Consider the following 23,853-nt stretch of genomic DNA (forward strand, 5'->3'; position numbering starts at 1 on the left):
TGTTATGTTACTACTTCTGCTTTTACTTAAGTTGTTGAGTATTGATGTTCCTTCTAATGGTACCACTACTGTCAGTTCACTTCAGTTACCACTCCTACTACTTCTTCTACTACTGCTAATGCAGCTGCTGCTACTGTTTGGACAGGTGAACCAAAAACAGCACACATGGAAAAAACACACTTCATCCATCCATCATCCATTCATCCATTGATCCATTCATCATCCCCTCATTAACCTTACTCTCTTCCTGCAGCCATCACTGATGAGACTCTGAGTTTCGTGGCTCGTAGTCGGCGCCTCTTGGTGGTTCTGAGTCCAGGCTACGCCTCTCAGGGCTCCCAGGCTCTGCTGGAGCTAAAGGCCGGGATCGATGGCATGGCGCTGGGTGGGCACCTGCGGGTAATCCTGGTCCAGTACAAGCCAGTCCACAGGCAGGGCTGGGTCAGGGAGCTTAGGAGGGCCAGGGTGGCCCTGGCTCTAGTCCGTTGGCAGGGGGACAAATCCAAGGAGCTGTCGTCCCGTTTCTGGAAGAGACTGAGGGTAGAGTTACCTGTGAGGAGGCTTAGCAGCAGGGAGGTGGAGGGCAGCAGTAAGGAGGTGGCACTGATGAGGCTGATGAGTCAGAACAGTACAAACTCCCAGACGGGCCTCATCAGCAGCACCGTCAAAAACCATTGACTGTCCTCAACTCTGCAGCGTAACCAGGACGGAGCTATGCAGCCTGTCTGCAACACTTCAGTCAGAGTCTAGCTGCCTCGGGAGGATCGTGAGGGCACTTTCAGGGCTGACATGAGGTTCTTCTGCTGAGCTGACCAGGAGGTGCTACCGACCCATAACTCCAGTCTATTGAACGTGTGACATTGTCCGATCTGACTCGTGGTGGAGCTGGAGGAAAAGTCAGGGCGTCATCAAAATCACCAGCAAACCATGAATGTCTGCACCAAACTGGTGATGCTAATCACTTTTCATAGCTTCACAGCTTCAGTACAAGTCCTGTCATTATCAGTATCATAAATCATCTTTGTTCTGCACACTATTCATTAGTTATCACTATGTATTTTATGTCTGTACAGATTACAAAGCGTTATGTTGTTTTTCATAAGCAGTATAAGCAGCAGGCAATAGGCTGAGACACCATTACTCCAAGACGTTAGGAGAAATAATATAAACAGAACTTCTAGGACATTTTAGGACACCTTAGGACATTTAAAAGTGGTCAGTATATTTTATTAAATATCGTTTAGACATATATAAAATTCTTATAAATACATTTACTTTTGTAATTCAGGACTGTGGGGAAAAGACATGTTTTCTTGAATCTTTAGGAATCTAAGGTTGGGGGTTTTCACATTTACTTCAATTAAATTTTGTCACAGCACCATCTAGTGGCCAAGAACTCTATATTAATACACATTCAACTATGGCTGTTGCTCCTCTGCAACTCACTTTCTTCCTAATATATTTTAGGGCATCCACTATACAAAAACAAGCCAACACAGAAATAAAGCTGTGTGTCATCTGCATAGAGGAAGATTTGAGATGTTTTAGGAAAAGCCTCAAAAACGACCACAGGTTTGAAATGTTACAGAGGAAACCATGGGGCATCAGCCAGAGAAAATGTATTTGCACTAAAAAAATTCATTCATTCATTTAAATTGTTGGAATTAATCTGCACTTTTGATACTAACAATAAATCAACTGTATTTTTTATTTTAACATAATTCACTATGCTGTTAACACTTTTACTGTAATGGGAGAATGCATCCTGCACTTTGTCATGCTCTGAATTTTATATTTTAGCAGTTTACAGTATCTTATTTAAAAAAAGATTAAAATAAATGATTTGTTCATCTAAACTCATGCTGTTATCATCCATTTCTGTGTTTCATGTCATGTCTTCCATTTGTCCATATAGACAGGCTCACAGTACACATATGGACCACTTACTGGGTCTTGGCTGAGCTTTCTATTGCATTGTGCTGTCTGAAAATTTGACAAAATGTTGGTGGATTCTTCTGATTTTTATAATAAAGGGACCACCTGGAGATATTTAGCCAAGCACCAGTTTGTGGTAGTGCTCCAAATTTAGCACCGTAACAATAGCATGTTAGTTTAGGACTCGATTGGCCCAGCCGTTTAAATGTTTAGGACAATACCAAGGACTAACAAGGTTCCATAAAATGTATATACAATATATATAGGGGCCCAGAATTATATTTTTCCAATGGGCTCAAAGTCTCTGCTCCATTTCGTTTGTGTCACCTTAGGAATAACAATCTTTCTGCTGTTTTCCTGTTTGTATTTTATCAGTTGTTGTTTGTGACCCTTCCTGTCTGTCCTCTGTCAGATCTATCAGAGTCTATCCTGCAGTCGATGCAGAAGAGTCGCCGCCTCCTGTTTATCCTCAGCCCCGACTTCCTGACAGAAAAAAGCTTCAGCCTTCTGGAGTGTCGCCTGGGTCTGTACCTCCATTGTGGCCACTGGGCCTCCATCGTTGCTGTTGTTTACCGCTCAGTCAGTAAACTCCCAAGTGCGGAGGTGGTTCAGCTCCGGCAGGCCTCTGTCAGCACTGTGACATGGCGAGGGAGTCGATCTGAACCACGACGGTCTCGTTTCTGGCTCCGGTTGAGGCTGGCGCTGCCCCTCCGGCCCCTCGCTTTGGGCAGGAGGCTGATTGATAGCACGTCATCGCACTCAGACCTGGCTGCACTGGCGCTGCAGAGAGCGCAACACATCCAGAACCAGAACCACAGAGACAGGGCCAATAAGAGCCACAGAAACAGGTGGATGTCAGCCAATCAGGGCTACAGATACCAACAGGCAGCACCCAGATGGGGGCACAGGATGAGGATCGGGGGTTCTTGCAGAGAAGAGGGATCACAGCACACCAGGAACCACTCAGGGTGCACTGGGTCTGTTGGACAGGTGGAGGACAGGCGAGTGGAGCTTAGAGTGCAGATGTCACATGACAGGACTGAGGTTCAGTCAGACCCTGTCCCACAAACAGACCACACTCTGACTCCAGACTCTCCTCACAACACACACTCTACTCCTGACCCCGCTCCTGTACGTGACCCAGCCTCAGAACTGGACTCTGCCCTTTCCACCTGTGACTAGGACGACTCAGGAAAACACAACCAACAGCTGGTGATTGGTTCCAGGACTTCTGAGGAAGAATGATGTCCACAGGGAAGGTCTGACCAGAATCCACCTGAGTTTACTCACGTGATAGGGAATCATGTCTGCAGGGTTGTAAGCAAACAGCATCTCTTCTCTGCTGTTTAGATTATTTCTCCTGCAGATACAAAACAAGAATAGAAACTTAGCGTTCAACTCATCTGTTTACAGCATGGACACAGATCAAAAAGACTATGACGTCCTTAAATGGAAAACACAGCGTGGCCAACCAGACCCAGTCCTTTCTTAGTGAACGAACGTGGGTCTGAACCCCCTGCCATAGAGAAGCTTTTCCTCCGGCCTCCAAAGAGCCAATCACAGCCGTTTATCTGCAAAGGGGCAGTCGTCCAATCAGATTTAAATAAGCCTTGCACATAAACAACTGACTTGTCCTTAATGTTTCTCAGTGTCAGTCCAAAGTCCAAAAATCTTTCTACAACTGGCTTTGCTGTTTACTCCATTCAAAAATATGCACAGACCTGGTGATAACACTGTGTTCTCATGTTTTAACAACAGAAACCACAGTCTACAGCACGCGTCACATCCTTCGTTTCTCTGATTGGTTTATTCTGAGCCCATTGGCTGTCCACTGGAAATCGATCTCAACCCCCGAGATTCCAGACTAATTCTTTGTATAGAACAGAAAACGAGTTAGTCTGGCTGGTCAGGCTGTGGAAAACATATCATTCACGTTCAGAAGATCAACTGGAAAAGGCCTTTTTTTGGACATTTGAGTCTTTAAATAATTCACACACATTTATCTTATTTTTTCAGGTCAATCATCTCCTGTTGAAATCATGTCTTTAAAACTGTCTCACAGATTCCCAGGACAAAATACCAACTGACCTGAAGTCATGTCAAAGTTTAAATATGGATCTCAGACATGAGGGGCTGAAAAAAAAAATCCAGAAAGATGCATGTGTGTTTTCAGATGGTGAAGAGGTTTTTCTGACTGATTGATGTTTGGTTGTGTGTTTTCTAACATCACAGTGCACTGAGCTCTCAGGGCCACCGTACACAGGTCTCACCTTTTATCCCACCTGCACTATTATACTCTAAACCAGGAGATGTTGATTTTGCTTATATTTTTAAAAATCTGTTAAATTGTCTGTTTTTTTCTTAATCTTTAATGAATAAACAGAATTCTGTTACAAGAACAAATTAGTATTTTTGAAGCCTGAACATGAAATCTACCTGCTGGTCAGCTGTTTCTTTTCTGACTGTTTTTTCTGTCCAGTCAATGTGATGCCTTCACAGTGAATCCTCAGCCTTGACTCTGATGGTTTCACCTATAAAAACCCAGAAACTGTAATGTTTGTGCATTTTTCCACAAAACTCATGTGAGGTCCAGACTAAAGAAGATTTGGACTTTGCCATCTGAGGATCTGTATATGTGACTGCTGATCAGTGCCCAAGGTCTTTTATTTTTTTAAAAAGCATAGCATTTATTTGATTCTTTTACTTAGTGAAGCGTTTCCTGAAACCGTGAATCATCTTTTGTGGAAATGTCTGAAAATGATCTCAGTGCTGCTGATTTTGTACTTTTCCATGAAATTGTACAGTTTGGATTCTTCAGCGCTGGTTTGCGAACAGCACATTCACACAGTTTGGTTTAGTACAACACAAACAAACATTGAAGTCGTAAATGTCTCAAATGTGTATTTTTGTGTCACTCTGTTTGCTGTTTGTTGTTTTGGGTCAATAAAACGTTTTTAAAATGGACTCACCTGCAGTGTTTCCTACGTGAAAGGTCAAAGTTCAGGCAAATTGGGCTTAGGTGAAAGCGGGAGGTGACCGGAAGAGCATGAGATGCATTGCGTCAACGCGCCAAGACGCACAGGTGACGACAGACGATGAGCAGCAGTGTACTGTGAGGAACCAAGAGCTGCTCGAAGGCTCGTCCTGAGGGTTGAAAGTTCATCGGTGATGTCGCGTTTTGGCGGAATTGATCAGAGCAACATATTTGTCTTCTACATGAAGGTGCAGATTAACAAACAGAATAAAAAATCAAACTTTATTAGGCGCAGGTTCTGTGCAGCACTGAGGGTTCTAAGAGGTTCTGAGGTTTTTGGACCAATACAAACTCAGTCTGTTACTTTAATCCTCCCGTTGCTGCACATTTTCTGTGGTTTCTGATCAGGATGAAACGCTGCTGCCAAACAAAATGAAATCCTCTCCCAGTTTTTTTGATTCACAGTAACATCCTTTTATTTCCTTCCAGCCTGACGTGTATCCCATAATTCACTGCAGCATCAGCTCACACGTGCCCGCAAATGTAAGTAGAGATTTCATTCCCAGTGTAAAGTTAAAGTGAATCTGCCTCCTTTATGAGCTGCAGTCATGAGAAAGGTGTTCATGTGTGGTTTTATTTTGGAAATTGTAACAACAGTTATACTTATGAGGAACCAGAGGAGTTTTATTTTGAAATCTGGACCCTGCCTGCTGGTCACAGCTGAAAATGTGGCAGAAGAATCAACATAAATCAGCAGGTGTCACTGTTGGACCAGTGAACCGTCGGGTCCAGGGTCAGTTGCAGGTTTTTAGGGTTTGGTGAGAAGGAGGTTTGGTTGAAGTTTAGGGCTGTTTTTAGTCCCTCAGGGACAAAAGACCTTGGTCTTAGTTTGATGATGGAGGTGAAGGGGAACTAATCAGTGACAGGAACAAATGAGAGAACACAACAGAAAGGTGTGCGGTAAAATCAACAGAGGTAAAATATACATGGCAGTGTGTGTGATGTAACATGTTAGTGTGTAATACGTCAGTGTGTAATGTAACATGTCAGTGTGTAATGTAACATGTCAGTGTGTGTAATATGTCAGTGTGTAATGTAACATGTCAGTGTGTGTAATATGTCAGTGTGTAATGTAACATGTCAGTGTGTGTAATATGTCAGTGTGTAATGTAACATGTCAGTGTGTGTAATATGTCAGTGTGTAATGTAACATGTCAGTGCGTGTGATATGTCAGGATATGTAATGTAATATGTCAGTGTGTGTGATGTAACATATCAGTGTGTGTGATGTAGCATGTTAGTGTGTGATGAAACGTGTGTGTAATATGTCTGTGTAATGTAACATGTCGGTGTGTGTAATATGTCAATGTGTGTGATGTAACATGTCAGTGTGTAATGTAACATGTTAGTGTGTAATATGTCAGTGTGTGATGTAACATATCAGTGTGTGATGTAACATGTCAGTGTGTAATGTAACATGTCAGTGTGTGTAATATGTCAGTGTGTAATGTAACATGTCAGTGTGTGTAATATGTCAGTGTGTAATGTAACATGTCAGTGCGTGTGATATGTCAGGATATGTAATGTAATATGTCAGTGTGTGTGATGTAACATATCAGTGTGTGTGATGTAGCATGTTAGTGTGTGATGAAACGTGTGTGTAATATGTCTGTGTAATGTAACATGTCGGTGTGTGTAATATGTCAATGTGTGTGATGTAACATGTCAGTGTGTGTAATGTAATTTGTCAGTGTGTAATATGTCAGTGTGTGATGTAACATATCAGTGTGTAATGTAACATGTCAGTGTGTGTGATGCAACGTTAGTGTTTGTGCAATGTAACATGTCAGTGTGTGTGATGTAACATGTCAGTGTGTAATGTAACATGTTAGTGTCTAATATGTCAGTGTGTGATGTAACATATCAGTGTGTAATGTAACATGTCAGTGTGTGCGATGTAACATGTCAGTGTGTAATGTAACATGTCAGTGTGTGCGATGTAACATGTCAGTGTGTGTAACATGTCAGTGTGCGTGATGTAACATGTCAGTGTGCGTGATGTAATATGTCTATGTGATGTAACATGTCAGTGTGTGTGATGTAACATGTCAGTGTGTGTGATGTAACATCAGTGTGTGTAATATGTCAGTGTATGTAATGTAACATGTCAGTGTGTGCAATGTAACATGTCAGTGTGTGATGTAACGTGTGACAAATGTGTGTCAGAGGTCATAGCGTGATGATGTGAAACACGTTATTCAGAAAGAAAGTAAAAAACTACAACAGCACCTTTAACCAGAGGTTTCAACACTTAATATCCACATGTAAAGAGAAAAGCTGAACTTTAATGGCAGTGCAGCTGTTTGATCTGAGCTTTTCTTCAGTTCCTGCTCAGCTTCCTAAAAAGGATAATAAAGAATCTGATTTCTGTCTCCTGACAAGCCAATGCTTTATTTGAATTGAATCTCATCCAGCTGCATTACCAGACACACTATCCATCCATCCATCCATCCATCCATCCATCCATCCATCCATCCTCTTCCGCTTATCCGGGGCCGGGTCACGGGGGCAGTAGCTGAATCAGGGTTACCCAGACTTCCTTCTTCCTGGACACTTCCTCCAGCTCTTCCGAGGGGACACTGACGCGTTCCCAGGCCAGCCGGGAGACATAGTCCCTCCAGCATGTCCTGGGTCTTCCCCGGGGCCTTCTCCCTGAGGGACATGCCCGGAACACCTCCCCAGGGAGGCGCCCAGGAGGCATCCGAAACAGATGCCCGAGCCACCTCAACTGACTCCTCTCGATGCGGAGGAGCAGCGGCTCTACTCCGAGCTCCTCCCAGGTGACCGAGCTCCTCACCCTATCTATAAGGGAGCGCCCGGCCACCCTGTGGAGGAAGCTCATTTCAGCCACTTGTATCCGCGATCTTGTTGACCCAGAGCTCATGACCATAGGTGAGAGTAGGAACGTAGATTGACCGGTAAATTGAGAGCTTCGCCTTACGGCTCAGCTCCTTCTTCACCACAACGGACCGGTACACCGACTGCATTACTGCTGCCGATGCCCCGATCCGTCTGTCAATCTTGCGTTCCGTCCTTCCCTCACTCGTGAACAAGACCCCGAAATACTTAAACTCCTCCACCTGAGGCAGGATCTCTCCCCTGGCCTGGAGATGGCAAGCCACCTTTTTCCGGTTGAGTACCATGGCCTCGGACTTGGAGGTGCTGATTCTCATCCCAGCTGCTTCACACTCGGTTGCAAACCTCCCCAGCGCACGCTGGAGATCCTGGCTTGATGGAGCCAACAGGACAACATCATCTGCAAAAAGCAGAGATGAAATCTTGTGGTCCCAGAACTGGACTCCCCCAAACTCCCATGAACCCTCGAGCACCCTTGAGAGTGTGTAGAGCTGGTCCAGTGTTCCACGCCCAGGACGGAAACCGCATTGTTCCTCCTGGATCCGAGGTTCGACCATCGGCCGGATCCTCCTCTTCAGCACCCTGGCATAGACCTTCCCGGGAGGCTGAGGAGTGTGATCCCTCTGTAGTTGGAACACACCCTCCGGTCCCCCTTCTTAAAAAGAGGAACCACCACCCTGATCTGCCAATCCAGGGGTACTGTCCCCGAATGCCACGCGATGTTGCACAGGCGTGTCAGCCATGACAGCCCAACAACATCCAGAGACTTGAGGTACTTGGGGTGGTTCTCATCCACCCCCGGTGCTTTGCCACTGAGGGAGCTGCCGAACTACCTCCATGCCACGAAACATTACGGTGTGTTTCAGTGCCCCCTTACCAAAATAAATTTACAATTCAGACAATTACAGCTGGAGAAAAGGGTGCCTTGGAAATGGCTTTGACTTTACTGAATTTTCAGTCAGGCTCTAGTCCCTCCCATCGATGAACATTTTAACGTTGACCAATCACTGTGGACAATGTGTGTGTGAGCAGGTTCATTCATGAAAAACAAGGTTGGCCATGCCCCTTATTATCTCAGTCGTGTTTTAGTTAAAACGTCTGAGCAGCTTGTTCAAGTCGATATCAGATTTACCAGATGTTTGTGTGTAATCAGTTTCTTTGAGGACTGGTTTAACTGGTTATTAAATTGGTGTGTGTGTGTCCATTGTTGTGTGAGGCTCTGGCCGCTTCACGATATGTTTGTACGTGACTCAGTGAGTCTGTGGCCTCGTGCCAGCAAACAGGGATTGTGTTATTGTGTGTGTGTGTGTGTTTCCTGCTGTGCCAAAGGTCGTCTCCCTCGGTCGACTTCCATTCCACACACGCTTACACCACGCGACCGCCATTATTTGATCGCCCGCCACTCGTGTTCTCTGATTTGAGCTCTTTTTGTTTCCTGCCTTTGTTCCTTTCTTTTGTCATCCAACAGGATCTGGGGAAACAAAGACGCTCCTGGTCGCCACATTTCACCCACTGTACCAGTATTAGCTGTATTTACTGTTTTCAGGCTGTGGTAATAAATGCACCACTAAAGTTTTAACTCCAGACTACATGAGTATTCAGGTGCAGCCTGAAGGTGGATGCACAGAAACCACCTGCTTAAAAATGTGATCTGTGCATCGTCCACACGCCTCTGTTCAGTGTCTCACCCTGCTGGGTGAGGTCCATGTTTGTATATTTTTTCATTTTAACAGTCGTGGCTAATATGACAGAACACGATGCAAAGAGGCATTAAAACGTTGACTCCCCTGATTCACCTGCAGCTTTGCATCAAAACCCTGCAGGTAGACACAGCTGAACCTGAGCAGTTTGTCCTGATTTGACCGGCTGCAGGTCCTCTCAGGTTCTGTCAAACTGGATGAACCTCCATCTTCAGGTCTCTGTACAGATGTTCTGTGCGGTGGACCCTCAAACTGCAGATCACTGAATTCTCATTAACGTTATTCCTGATGGATTGACTGGTGGTGGGGGCCCAGCTTCAGCTTTTGAACCTGCCCCACCTGCAGCTTCATGTGGACTCCAGACAGGTGGGCTGAGGAGGACGAATGTCATTGTGTGTGTGTGTGTGTGTGTGTGTGTGTGTGCGCGCGCGCGCGCGTGTGTGCGTGCGTGTGTGCGTGTGTGCATTCATTGGGTTAACTGTTGAGCAGGGGACAGCAGCAGTTAGTGCTGGTATGTCGTTACTCATTCTCACACAAATCACCATTTAGACTCATTAACCATTAAACTGAGAGCAGACAGAGACAGACTCATCTCTGCTGCTTCCTCCGAGCTTCACATCCAGACAGGCCACAATCCAGTCCCTGCTTAGGGCCATGTTTGGGTCAGAGCTTTCTGTCTGTTGGGTTCGTCCTGGACTTGGATGAGGGCTGAGATAAGTGTGTTAGACAAGCTGTGTTATGAAGAGTGGGGCCTTCACTCACTGGTTGCTGACTTAAGACCAGAATTTGGCAGTAACACACTTTAGCGACATCACACTGTGCATTGGTCTGTTTCTGGGTCGTGATTGACACTGCCAGTAAATGGAGCAAATGGAGTCCTGTGGGCTCCCCCCTGCATGGCTGCAGTGCCATATTTACAACCTCTAATTGTATCACTTGTAAATGGAAGCTCGTTCCCCAATGTCATTTAATGACTGTAACTGAGACATTGTGGACACAAGCGCCGAGGGAACCACCAACACTCAGGCATGTAAAATATACTGATATTAGCACTCCACCACTGTGCTCCATGTTCTGTTCACTGACCGATATAGTTTCACTCAGGCCTTCAACTGCTTAGCTCTCCTCATTTCTCTGCAGACTCACCTCTCTGCTGGTTTTCTCCCTCACTGATCACTCATCCAGAGGTCAGAGGTCAGCAGCATCCATACACTTATACATGACGTATTAGCCAGAACCAATTAGTGTGAAACACAGCAGACACACACCCAATCTGTAACTCTGTGTGTGTGTGTCCGTGTTCTTTCGTCAATCAGCTAATCACTATCAGAAACTAATCAGGACTGATCAGTGAGTCAGTCGTTTATTCACTGCAGATTAATCCTGTGGACATCAAAACTATGAGAAAACATATATGGATTAATTAATCAGCCACAGAGCAGAGCAAAGATGATCCTTCACAGAGTGATGGCTGTTTCCCTCCATGCTGTTAATTACCGGTAACTACATATCAAACAGGCATTAACCAAGAAAAAAAATTATTCACACTGACAAGAGCACAGGTACAAGTAGAAAAGGTGGATAAAATGTACAAATATAAACAACATTAGTTATTAGAAAACTTTAAATATAAAGGTGCCACTGATGGGAGTGTTTTCATATTGTTTTGAATCAGGACTTTCAGAATGACATCGTAAACTTGCACCCATGTGTCGGGTGGCTCATTAAGACTTAATGTCGGGTTAATGTGCTCTCTGGGAGTGTCTGTGGTCTCAGTCTGTGCTGTTAATGTTACACCTACACCTGACTGACAGCTGATGGCTATGCCCACCACCCTGCAGGAGCCACCATGTTGGACCCCCCACCCTCCACACTGCAGACCACTTGTGTTAATATATGTTGGCTCCCACTGATCCTGGTTTGAACTACTCAAGTACTCAAGTACATTTTGGAAGTATTTGTATTTTGAATATTTTCAATTTTTGTTTTTGTTGGACAGCTGGAGACCCGATTGTGTAAAAATTTTATTTATTTATTTATTTTTTGAAAGCGACATGTATCAGGCTCCGTTGTGAACACCCTGAGCTCCTAAACTGCCACCATGTATTTGTGCAGTTTCCTCCAAAGCTGCTGGGTTCCCATATATTCCTTCCAGTTTGGCTCCATCAGAAGCTTCTCCATAAATGTCCAACCAATGTGAAGCATCCTGATCTCTCCACTGCCCCCCCTCCTCCATGTTGATGTTTCCCCCACTGAATGATGACGACAGGCGATATGTGCAGAGGGGGGAGATGTTAAAACAACTGGTCTGGGTTTGGAACTGGTTTGGTCTGTTCACACGTCCAATTGGAAAATTTCAGCTGTGATGTGGACAGAGCCTGAGATGTTTTAAATATCGGTATGAGTGTGAATAGGATCAAGACTCTAGAGAACTGCTGTATCACATGTTCAGTCCCATCATGGGTGCATGAAAAACCATCTTGTTTAAATGTGCGTGTGATAAAGTCATTAACAGGAAATAGTGAAAACAAGGTCCTCATGCTTGATAGTAAAATACATTGATGGGGATGGTCCAGGTCTGGGATTTAAAGGTATTTAGGTGTTTCATCAAAGACTCTATAATCAGAGATGAAAACCAGGCCTGTTTTAAAATGTTTTCCGTAATGTCCTGATGTTAGTGTGTACACCCATCTCTGCTTTGACTCTGAAACCTGAGCTCAGCTTCCTCCAGGAAACCATGTCAATTGTCCTGGTGAAATGAAGCAAATTGAAGATCAGCTTTGTGGTGCAGGACTGGTATATGGTTGCACCATGGCTGTTTTTTATGGAGACAAAAAAGAGTTTTAAACACACAGTGTGGAAGAAATCCAGCAGATTCTGAAACCTGAGCTCAGCTTCCTCCAGGAAACTGTTTCTGGGAGAGAAATCCTCTCACCTGTGTCATTAGGCAATGTCTGTTGAGGTGAGCCAAGCTGGCGGCTTCGCGAGAAGGTGGCGGCGAGGCCGTTCCCCCAGTCAGCCTGTGCAGATTGAGTTTCAGTCGGCCGGCCTCTTTAATGACTCCTTTCTCTGGCCGACACTCAGCCTGCTGATAACAACACAGCTTGTGATCCGGAGCGGCCCTGCGTTCACATTCCTGCCAGACTCTGGGGCCTCCCTGCCCTGAAAGAGCCTCCAATCTGTCGGACATCTGCAGCCGGTCTTACCTTGTCATTAGAGATAGACCACTCGATCGGCCTGCCACGGACACGGCCCGCTTCCAACTTTCCCTTGGTCCCATCTTGCTCTCAGGGGACCTAGGGCAGGGCCAGGACCCTATGTTGGGAACCCCCAGGGAGAAGAAACCTCACCATCGTGACCAGTGGGAGGGCGGATTAAGGCGGAGAAGGAGGTGGGGGCCGTCTCCAGGGAGCGGCTGGCCTCCTTTTGTTCCTGAGAAGAGGGGGAGATCAGGTCGAGGAGGAGAATGGTCAGACTGGTTAAACTGGTAACGAAGCTAAAGACAAAGAGGAAAACTTTAACAAGCTTAACAGAGTCAGCCCTCAGTCTGACACCTGACAGAAAATACAGAAGCTGCACCTCTGAAGCTGCAGATCTGATTTCAACAAAATTGCCCCCTAACTCTTTTTCTTGTTTAAGTTTATTGTTGACCACAAAGCACATTGAGAGTCAGATTCCTTGTATGTCCAACATGCTGGGCCAGTGAAGTTGATTGTGATTGTGATTCTTAGAGGACGATGTCTGTGGTTACTTTTCCACAGATGTCACACAGAGACGAAAATTTTCATGTGCTCACCATAAAGCAGAGCGGAAACACTTTCCTCACCACCGTTTATGATTTATAGAAATTACTTCACTTCAGAGATTAGAGAAGAAAATCTGACGACTGTTGGTATTTACATATACAGTTAGGTCCATAAATATTTGGACACTGACACAAGTTTTGTTGTTTTACCTGTTTACTGAAACATATTCCAATTTTAGTTATATAATGGAAATGGACATAATGTGTGGACTCAGGTTTCATTTAAGGGTATCCACATTCAAACTGGATGAAAGGTTTAGGAGTTTCAGCTCCTTAACATGTGCCACCCTCTTTATAAAGGAACCAAAAGTAATTGGACAATTGACTCAAAGGCTATTGCATGGGCAGCTGTGGGCAATTCCTTTGTTATGTCTTTATCAGTGAAGCTGATAAAAGGCCTGCAGTTGATTTGAGGTGTGGTGCTTGCATGTGGAAGATTTTGCTGTGAACAGACAACATGCGGTCTAAGGAACCCTCCATGCAGGTGAAACAAGCCATCCTTAAGCTGAGAAAACAGAAAAAAGCCATCAGAGAAATAGCTACAATATTAGGAGTGGCAAAATCTACAGTTTGGTACATCCTGAGAAAGAAAGAAAGCACTGGTGAACTCAGCAACACAAAAAGACCTGGACGTCCACAGAAGACAACAGTGGTGGATGATTGCACAATCATTTCCATGGTGAAGAGAAACCCCTTCACAACAGCCAACCAAGTGAACAACACTCTCCAGGAGGTAGGCGTATCAATATCCAAGTCTACCATAAAGAGAAGACTGCATGAAAGTAAATATGCACTGCAAGGTGCAAGCCACTCATAAGCCTCAAAAATAGAAAGGCTAGATTGGACTTTGCTAAAAAAAAACATCTAAAAAAGCCAGAACAGTTCTGGAAAAATATTCTTTGGACAGATGAAACCAAGATCAACCTCTACCAGAATGATGGTAAGAAAAAAGTATGGAGAAGGTGTGGAACAGCTCATGATCCAAAGCATACCACATCATCTGTAAAACACTGCAGAGGCAGTGTGATGGCTTGGGCGTGCATGGCTGCCAGTGGCACTGGGAAACTAGTGTTTATTGATGATGTGACACAGGACAGAAGCAGCCGAATGAATTCTGAGGTGTTCAGAGACAGACTGTCTGCTCAGATCCAGCTAAATGCAGTCAAATTGATTACAGATGGACAATGACCCAAAACATACAGCCAAACCTGGGAGTTTATTAAAGCAAAGAAGTGGAATATTCTTGAATGGCCAAGTCAGTCACCTGATCTTAACCCAGTTGAGCATGCATTTCACTTGTTGAAGGCTAAACTTCGGACAGAAAGACCCACAAACAAACAGCAACTGAAGGCCGCTGCAGTAAAGGCCTGGCAGAGCATTAAAAAGGAGAAAACCCATCATCTGGTGATGTCCATGAGTTCAAGACTTCAGGCTGTCATTGCCAGCAAAGTGTTTTCAACCAAGTATTAGAAATGAACATTTTATTTTCAGTTATTTAATTTGTCCAGTTCCTTTTGAGCCCATGAAATGAAGGGATTGTGTTAAAAAAATGCTTTAGTTCTTCACATTTTTATGCAATATTTTTGTTCAACCCACTGAATTAAAGCTGAAAGTCTGCACTTCAACTGCATCTGTTGTTAATTTAAAATTCATTGTGGTAATGTACTGGACCAAAATTAGGAAAAAGTTGTCTCTGTCCAAATATTTATGGACCTAACTGTATGCAGGTGATACTGTTCTTACTGAGTCAGGGTTTCTAAAAACCGTTAAATACAATAAATGGCTGGTGCTGTAACATGAAACATGCGATGACCTAATTTTTTGGGTAAATACAAATCAAACAGGCACTAACCAAGAAAACATATTATTCACACTGACAATAATACAGGTGCAAAATAAGTAGAAAAGGGGAATGAAGTGTAAAAATATACCACATTAGTTGTTAAAAAACCCTTATAAATACAGGTGCCACTGATGGGGTTACTGTTTTACTAACTCTGAGTAAAACCCAGATCAGTGATTTCAGGAAGGGTATTCCGAGGAGTGTGTTAATCTTGAGTTTGGAGAAGTAATTTTATACCATAAATATCCGTGATTTGTGCTTATACGACATGATGTGGAAAGTGAAATTATAGAGAGCATGAGGCCTAAAAATGCTCTGGTTCCACTGCAGCTTCTCTGCTCACAGCAGCGTCTGGAGCTGGTTTTTGGAAGAAGACAGGCCTCCCATTGTTGGTGAGGAAGAACCATGTGAGCCAGGTCAGCAGTGTGGCTCCCTGCTGTGTTTTTAAGTTTTTGGACAACAATGGAGGTCTACAGCACAGACCAATAAGCTGAACCAGGTTCTGGATTCACACACATTCATTGACTCACCGGCGAGGCCTGATCCACCTCAGCAATAGTTCCATTGACCTCAGATTTCTGCTAAATGAACAGACTGTAAAAATGAGACGACTGAAACATGAATCATAATTTCTGTTAGTTTGTAGTTTGCAGTTACACTGTCATTACAACCTGTACATATAAAAACACAGCCTGTTACAAACACTCACTGTCGATATAAAACATGCTAAGCAGCTGCTGGACAGTGTATGGACACATATGTGTGCTGGACACATATTTGAATGTGTTGCCACCGTGAGCAGCAGCAGTGATCAGTTATCTGTGAGACATGGATGTAATCATGATCGGGACAAACGCAAACTGGGTTTGGTTCTGGTGAACATGTGACTGAGGACTGAAACCCAGAACAGGCCATGTCTTCTGCAGAGAAAATGAATGAAGTTAGGAAATGAATCAAATTGCTGCTGTTGGCAGAGGAGACATTTTGTACATTAAATGGGGCACATCATGTGAAACACATTCTGCGAACTTCACATAACACATTACAGCTTCACTTCCTAATGCAGATGCATGTTATAAAATGAGAGGAAACATATAAACATATATGAAACTTGTATGTCGATTTCTTTATTTCATGTGCAACTTTAACAACATGAAGTTTTGTGTTTAAAGGAAATTTTTATTTAAAAAATCAAAAATGTTTTTACATCCATGTTAATATTGTTAATGTGCAGTGTTTCCTGATAACAGATTTACATAAACTACGACTCTATGTGAAAAATGTGACCATGTTTAATTTTTCACATCAGAAGGTGCATTTATCCTGTGTCCTGTTGTTTTTCACATGGGATAAAGTCAGTAAATGGTTCATACACATCGGGTAGAAATAAAATGACACAGCAGGAGTCCTGTGTTTGGACTGGACTGTTTCAGCAGGTTGAAACAGAGCAGTTAGATTGTGTTTAAAACCCATTTGTGGTTTTTAGCTGGTGGTGTGTTCACAGAGTTGGCAGAAATGGCAGTGACATGTCTCAAACATTCAAAATCCAACCAGCCAGTGGCAGCCTTAACACTGATCCCCTGTATTTTTCTGGAATCAGACCTTCAGCACATGATCTGTGGCAGTTTGTAGTCGCAGTTATTGTTCTGAGGCAGTGTGTCTTCAGTCCTGTTTCCCTTTGTCTATGGCACGTGGCAGTTTGAACACTTGGATGAGTAGAACCACTGAAGCAACGTTTCAGGCAGTGCTGCTAACGTTGACTGTTACAGAGTGTTTTTTAAATTAGCGACATACTAAGCTAAAATGCTAAACGCTCTATGCGCCCACAGTTTGGGTTTGATCAAAGTTAAAATATTATGTGGCTGCATTTGTTTTCAGCCCTTTGCTCCAGTTTCCTTTCAAATGCGTCAGGCTGCCTATGGTCCTTGTTTGGGCACCCAGGTGAAGTTCCACCTTCCCTCAGTGTCCTTCCTGACGAAGGCTTGTCCCTGGGGGAAGCTGTGTGTCTTGACGCTGCTGGACGGGCTGAGGGACATACTGAATGCCAAATCTGTGCGGCTACGAGGGGTCAGAGGCGTGGCAGGAGGCTGAGATCCTCGGACAGGAGTCCAGGGTCGGACTGTGACCGGACTTGAAGATGAAATGGGGCAGAAATGGACTCTCTCTCCTGCTGGACTGACCTGGATCATGTCCTGTGATGGCATGTTGCCGCTGTGCAGTGGAGACCAGTACGAGGAAAGTTTTTCTGGGTTTCCTTGCACAGGCTGGGCTTGACTTGAGGCAGTGATGGAGCAAATCTCTGTTCGGTTTGCTGAGTGGGTGAAAGACAGGTCTTCTGTCACTGGAGGAGGTTGGTAGGCAGTTAACGTGGGGTAGCTCCCGATCACAGTATCAGGGCCTTCACACTGTCGGGTCAGGTTGGAGGCAGTGAAGTCGGAGTGCTGACCTGGAGTTGTGCAGTTCTGAGACGACTCAGTAGAACTATCATGGTTAGCTTCTTGGCATTCGGCAGCGTTGTACCTACACTGATTTTGCAGAGACATGCTTTGGCAGTAGCTGTGGGCAGAAGGTGCAGAGGTGTTGACTGAGGGGCTGAACGAGGAGCTGAGAGTGTATTCAGAGCACGAGGAAGAGGAGGCTGCAGTGTTGTAAACAAAACTTTGGAGGCTGTATCCAGATGAAGGTGAAGATTCATTGGACGTATCGATGGTGTCTCTGTCCTTCAGGCCCAGCGTTCGTAGCACCCAGAGGTCCAAGTTTGGTTCTGAGGCGGTGGACGTTTCGGGGCACTCGGAGCTGAATTCAGCCGTGAGGTTCCTGCAAACTCTCTTGCTGACCTGCGGGGAGGCCACTGGCTGATGACCACACCTCTGGAAACGTTTGTCATCCACATACATGAGGTTTCTCTTCAGCATCATCCTCCCATCAGTGGTTAGTTTCTGCAAGAGAGGAACAAGGACAGATGTTTACGCTTCCTGCTTTAATCAAACTGTAACTGTTTCCTGTTGATAGTTGACTGTTCGCCAGCTGCAGAGATTTCTGTGAGATTCCATCATGTTCCTCAGAAAATGAAGACATCTCATTGTTTTGTTGTCCTACAGGTTTAAAGCATAAAAATATCTGAAGCAGATCAGACACATTCTGGACACTGGATGCTCCACTGATCTGAATCTGTAAATGATTCTGTGCCATTTGAGCTCCTAATACAGGACTAGGAGTGAGTGGACCCTGTGTTGAAATGTAGTCTGATCTTCCTCTAAGTTACAGTAAACAATAAACAAGCTAACAGGAGTCAGACAGGAGTCTCCACATGAAACATCATGAAAACATCCTCCCAACAGTGAAGTCCTGAGGAACAGCAGCTGCTTTCTAACCAGTTGTTTACCTGTGGCTCAGCTACAAAAGCATTCAGGCAGCAGTGAGAGCCTAAAATCCAGTTGCAGTATGATCCAGTGTTTTTGGACTCTCTGCTGCTCTGGTTATGTCTGTGGTGGAAGTGTGGCAGAGATAAGGGTGGCTGTGGTAAACAGACCTTAGCCTTTTCCTCCAGGTTCCTCACAAAAGACGAGTTGAGGAACTGTCTGAGTTTGTTGTTTTCGTCCTGCAGCCGGGCCAGCTCCTCCTCTCTCTGCAGCAGGGTGTCCTGCAGCTGGAAACAGCAGGACTCCACAGCATGAAGGGGGTGATCATTTAAGGTTGGACATGTCTAGAAACATTTTTACATCTGCTCATATCCGTGTTAAAAGCAGGATGCACTATTTTAAACTAATTCAGTGTCAGCCTGTTTTTGGACCAGCTCTGGGTGCTGACTGTAGTTACTGTTGCAGTAAATGAACATAGTGTTGCTGTGTTGTTGCGTCTGTACCTGCTTGTTTCTGTGGAAGTGGGGGGACAGCTGCTCTGTCCACATCGGCCCAGCAGGAGCAGAGCTGCCGACGACTCGCTGAGACTCTGACACAAACACAAACAAAGATGTAGGCTTTTCACTGAGCATCGTCTCGATGCCATCGCAGGTCTGCAGCAATCACACTGTCATTCTGGGTCAGCACTAATGCAACACACTTAATAAGCTTTGTGTTATTTGTTTAGGATACAACATATAAGTCAGTCACATACAGTGGGTACGGAAAGTATTCAGACCCCTTCAAATTTTTCACTCTTTGTGTCATTGCAGCCATTTGCCAAAATCAAAAAAGTTCATTTTATTTCTCATTAATGTACACTCAGCACCCCATCTTGACAGAAAAAAACAGAAATGTAGACATTTTTGCAAATTTATTAAAAAAGAAAAACTGAAATATCACATGGTCATAAGCATTCAGACCCTTTGCAGTGACACTCATATTTAACTCACATGCTGTCCATTTCTTCTGATCCTCCTTGAGATGGTTCTGCTCCTTCATTGGAGTCCAGCTGTGTTTAATTAAACTGATTGGACTTGATTAGGAAAGGCACACACCTGTCTATATAAGACCTTACAGCTCACAGTGCATGTCAGAGCAAATGAGAATCATGAGGTCGAAGGAACTGCCCAAGGAGCTCAGAGACAGAATTGTGGCAAGGCACAGATCTGGCCAAGGTTACAAAAGAATTTCTGCAGCACTCAAGGTTCCTAAGAGCACAGTGGCCTACATAATCCTCAAATGGAAAAAGTTTGGGACAACCAGAACTCTTCCTAGACCTGGCCGTCCAGCCAAACTGAGCAATCGTGGGAGAAGAGCCTTGGTGAGAGAGGTAAAGAAGAACCCAAAGATCACTGTGGCTGAGCTCCAGAGATGCAGTAGGGAGATGGGAGAAAGTTCCACAAAGTCAACTATCACTGCAGCCCTCCACCAGTCGGGGCTTTATGGCAGAGTGGCCCGACGGAAGCCTCTCCTCAGTGCAAGACACATGAAAGCCCGCATAGAGTTTGCCAAAAAACACATGAAGGACTCCCAGACTATGAGAAATAAGATTCTCTGGTCTGACGAGACCAAGATTGAACTTTTTGGCGTTAATTGTAAGCGGTATGTGTGGAGAAAACCAGGCACTGCTCATCACCTGCCCAATACAATCCCTACAGTGAAACATGGTGGTGGGAGCATCATGTTGTGGGGGTGTTTTTCAGCTGCAGGGAGAGGACGACTGGTTGCAATTGAAGGAAAGATGAATGTGGCCAAGTACAGAGATATCCTGGAAGAAAACCTCTTCCAGAGTGCTCAGGACCTCAGACTGGGCCGAAGGTTCACCTCCAACAGGACAATGACCCTAAGCACACAGCTAAAATAACAAAGGAGTGGCTTTGGAACAACTCTGTGACTGTTCTTGACTGGCCCAGCCAGAGCCCTGACCTAAACCCTATTGAGCATCTCTGGAGAGACCTGAAAATGGCTGTCCACCAACGTTCACCATCCAACCTGACAGAACTGGAGAGGATCTGCAAGGAAGAATGGCAGAGGATCCCCAAATCCAGGTGTGAAAAACTTGTTGCATCATTCCCAAGAAGACTCATGGCTGTACTAGCTCAAAAGGGTGCTTCTACTCAATACTGAGCACAGGGTCTGAATACTTATGACCATGTGATATTTCAGTTTTTCTTTTGTAATAAATTTGCAAAAATTTCTACATTTCTGTTTTTTTCTGTCAAGATGGGGTGCTGAGTGTACATTAATGAGAAATAAAATGAACTTTTTTGATTTTGGCAAATGGCTGCAATGACACAAAGAGTGAAAAATTTGAAGGGGTCTGAATACTTTCCATACCCACTGTATGCTCACTGATTTTCATATTCTAAAATAATATTAGTATATTATTGGTACCAAGCACCTGACTTTTAAAACCAGCAATGTTTAACCAGATTAAACAGTGAAGAACAGTCTATTATAAAATTAATAAAAAATTACTGCCCCATTTCCATTTGGGTTATTTTGCATATGTAGCTGACATCAGGTTATGTAGCTGATGACATTTGTTGTGTTTTATGCGTTATGGTTGTAATTTTATTACTATGTTGTCTGTCTTGCACAAAAACACACCAAACTAGGCTCCTAGTATTTGCTGCAATGGTAGTAAAGTGGACTCAGCTGATGTAGAGCCATCTAAGTAAAGTATACACTGGAGTAAAACACTGGTTGCCTGTAGCAGCACCCAGTGTCTGCTGGGGAAACTGCAGCTGCTCTGAGGTTTCACCGCACAGAGAAACCAGCTCAGGGTTCATTTCACCATGATGTGATGAAGTGGACTCTGTGAGCCGTGGAGAGAATTTAAAGATGAAACTGTTGCAGGTGTTTGCAGCAGTGACAGGACAGGTCGCTCATGTGGAACGTGTTGGGGGTGTTTGGTTACCCGGAGTTCCCAGAGAAACTGTTGTTGGTGATAGATGAGCTACTGTCACACAGAATCTCTCTCTGCTGAGGGTTGCATTTACAGGACAGCAGAAATATTTTTTTCACAAAGAAAGACCTCAGTCAGCAACGTGAGGCTGTGGTTGGATGATAGTCCTGTCCAGGATGTTTAACTACAGTCCTTAATGTTGTGGAAAATGGTGAACTGCTCCTTTAAATGCAATGGGGAAAACTAAATGTATTTATATTTGCATTTTATTCTACTTTAAGTTCTTCTCCGCTACATTTTAAAGGAAAAGGTTTGTCCCTAATACTGTATTTACTCATTTTTACTAACACAACATGTGTTCATCTTATAAAATATGAGCCTGTGCATTTGTGTTCTTCCTCACCAACAATGGGAGCCCTGTTTTTTTTAAAAACCAGCTCCAGCGGCTGAGAACGTCACTTTTTAGTCTTTGGAGGAAGAAAGAGGCTGGTCGGTGAGGAAGAACCATGTGAGCCAGGTCAGTGGTGTGGCTCCCTGTTGTGTTTTTAATAGTCTTTGGACAACAGTAATTAAATTCGAAAATAGGGAAAACTGTGTCTGTGCAGAAACAATATCTTTCTTTCATGTTAGTGTCAGTGAAAATGAGTGGAACAAATACTTTTGATACTTTAAGTACACTCTGGTGGTAATACTTCAGTACTTGTTTGTGAATGCAGAAGTTTTATTTGTAACAGTTTTCTGCTGTGTTACTGTTTTCATTAAGAAGTGAAGCATCTAATTCAGCAGTAAATATTTGTTGGTTATTTAGACTCACCCCACACAGCCCGCGGCTCGTGCTGCGTCTCTCTGAGGTCGCAGGGGTCACGGGCCCAAACTGAGGCCAGGGTTGCCATGGAAACGTCAACAGTGTCAGGGCCAAGGGCCAAGTGCTGGAGCATGAGGTGATGATGAAGAGGAGGAGGAGAGGGATTCCCTACAGAGAGAGAGAGAGAGAGAGAGTGTGAATGAAGAGCTGCCAGCTCACTGTGTTGATATGGTGATGATCAACACTCACACAAATAAAAAAATGTCCTCGCTCTAATTCACCTCAGAGCTTCAGGTAAAAAAAACACACCCACACAAAGCGACATGGCCAAAAGTATGTAGACACGGCACCACCCCTGCTGTAACAGCTTGTCTGGTTTCAGTCTTTCCACCAGATGTTGCATCAGCTCCAGGGGTTTGCTGTAAATCATTTCCATTTCCCTGCTGCCTTAAACATGTGAGTTAACATTAAGTTGAATCCACAGCGAATCAGTCATAGACAAATTCATTTAACTTCCTGTTGATCTGTTCAAAGATGTTCAGACATTTAACATTAAAGCTGCAGCACCAGAACAGAACCGTTTATTCTAAATGTCATCGGTTTGACAGCAGATGTTATTTTCAGGGCCACCAGAAGAAACAACCAGAACTTTAACAAGCATCATTATTGTTTTCCTGAGAGCTGGAGAGTGGTGAGGAAGTAAAACCAAACCTTTTAAGATCAATGAAGTTAAAATTAATTCAAGACAAATGATTCATGGATTCAATCCATGAATTTCTAAGATTCAGTGAAGGAGATTTTTGTGCTTTAGTTCCAGTTCACCCCACAGGAGCTGCAGGTTCTTCCACACCAAACTCTGCAAACATTTGATCTAAAACTTCACTGTGAGCCGGAGCCATCGAATTAAAACAATCAAGACTGGCCCACACAGCCTGTCTACATACTTTTGGCCAAATCGTGTATCAGTCCATAGATATAGGACAGAAATGTCATTAAAAAGCCAACATGTGCACAGACACAATGAGTGTGGACTTTTTCAGATCACAAAATGTAAAAGAGGATCAGTGTGAAATTACAGGTCAGATAGTAAATCTGAAAGGCTGCAGCGTCAGAGAAGGGTAGAATAATGTAGTGAAACAACGCAGCATAAATAAATACATGTCTTTGTGAGGTTGTGTGTTTAAGGTGGCCATCATAGTTTACTATTCATTCACCTGCTGCAGGTTGCAGGTTAAGGTCCTGCAGAGCGCTGCGGGTCGAGCATGAAAGTTCTGACACGCCGGTAAAATGAAGATTTGCTGTTTAAATCCAACACTGAGGATCTTTATTCCTCCTCCTTCCTGCACCTGTTGCGTCTCATCTGACAGCTCACAACCAAAAACCCTCCAAACAATGGACAGACTGGCGGCACCGTCTCACTGTGGTCACCGAGCTGCGCGCGTATTAGCCTTATTTTATATTTCAGACATTAGCACATGTGAACTCACTGATGATGAGAGCGCTGAAATCTTCCGCAGACCTCCGTGTGGACTCTGCACGCTTTGCGCCAGGCTGTGCGTAAAA

General features: G+C 44.2%; 3 protein-coding genes across 4 annotated transcripts in view; 2 read left to right on the forward strand and 1 right to left on the reverse strand.

Annotated features, from left to right (window-relative positions):
- The window catches only part of LOC113142349 (interleukin-1 receptor accessory protein-like), a 28,501-nt gene extending 26,671 nt beyond the window's left edge, over positions 1-1,830 (forward strand). For both annotated transcript variants that reach the window (XM_026327357.2, XM_026327365.1), the window contains one exon: positions 254-1,830. In XM_026327357.2, the coding sequence (XP_026183142.1) occupies positions 254-678 (425 nt within the window). In that variant the 3' untranslated portion in view covers positions 679-1,830. The remainder of the gene's footprint in view (positions 1-253) is intronic.
- On the forward strand, positions 1,597-4,715 carry LOC113135065 (uncharacterized). The gene is made up of 2 exons (XM_026314690.1): positions 1,597-1,619; positions 2,202-4,715. The coding sequence occupies exons 1-2, from the start codon at positions 1,597-1,599 to the stop codon at positions 3,115-3,117; spliced, it is 939 nt and encodes a 312-aa protein (XP_026170475.1). The 3' UTR covers positions 3,118-4,715.
- An 11,792-nt stretch (positions 4,716-16,507) lies between these two features.
- gmnc (geminin coiled-coil domain containing) lies at positions 16,508-23,585 on the reverse strand. Its single transcript, XM_026298237.1, has 5 exons — positions 23,505-23,585; positions 22,300-22,458; positions 19,039-19,124; positions 18,706-18,822; positions 16,508-18,112 (listed from the first exon to the last, which is right to left on the reverse strand). Exons 2-5 carry the CDS (start codon positions 22,421-22,423, stop codon positions 17,090-17,092), a joined length of 1,350 nt encoding a protein of 449 aa, XP_026154022.1. The 5' UTR covers positions 22,424-22,458; positions 23,505-23,585; the 3' UTR covers positions 16,508-17,089.
- Between the last annotated feature and the right edge of the window lie 268 nt (positions 23,586-23,853).

The sequence above is a fragment of the Mastacembelus armatus genome, chromosome 13, assembly GCF_900324485.2.
Source record: "Mastacembelus armatus chromosome 13, fMasArm1.2, whole genome shotgun sequence".
In the NCBI taxonomy this organism is placed as follows: domain Eukaryota; kingdom Metazoa; phylum Chordata; class Actinopteri; order Synbranchiformes; family Mastacembelidae; genus Mastacembelus; species Mastacembelus armatus.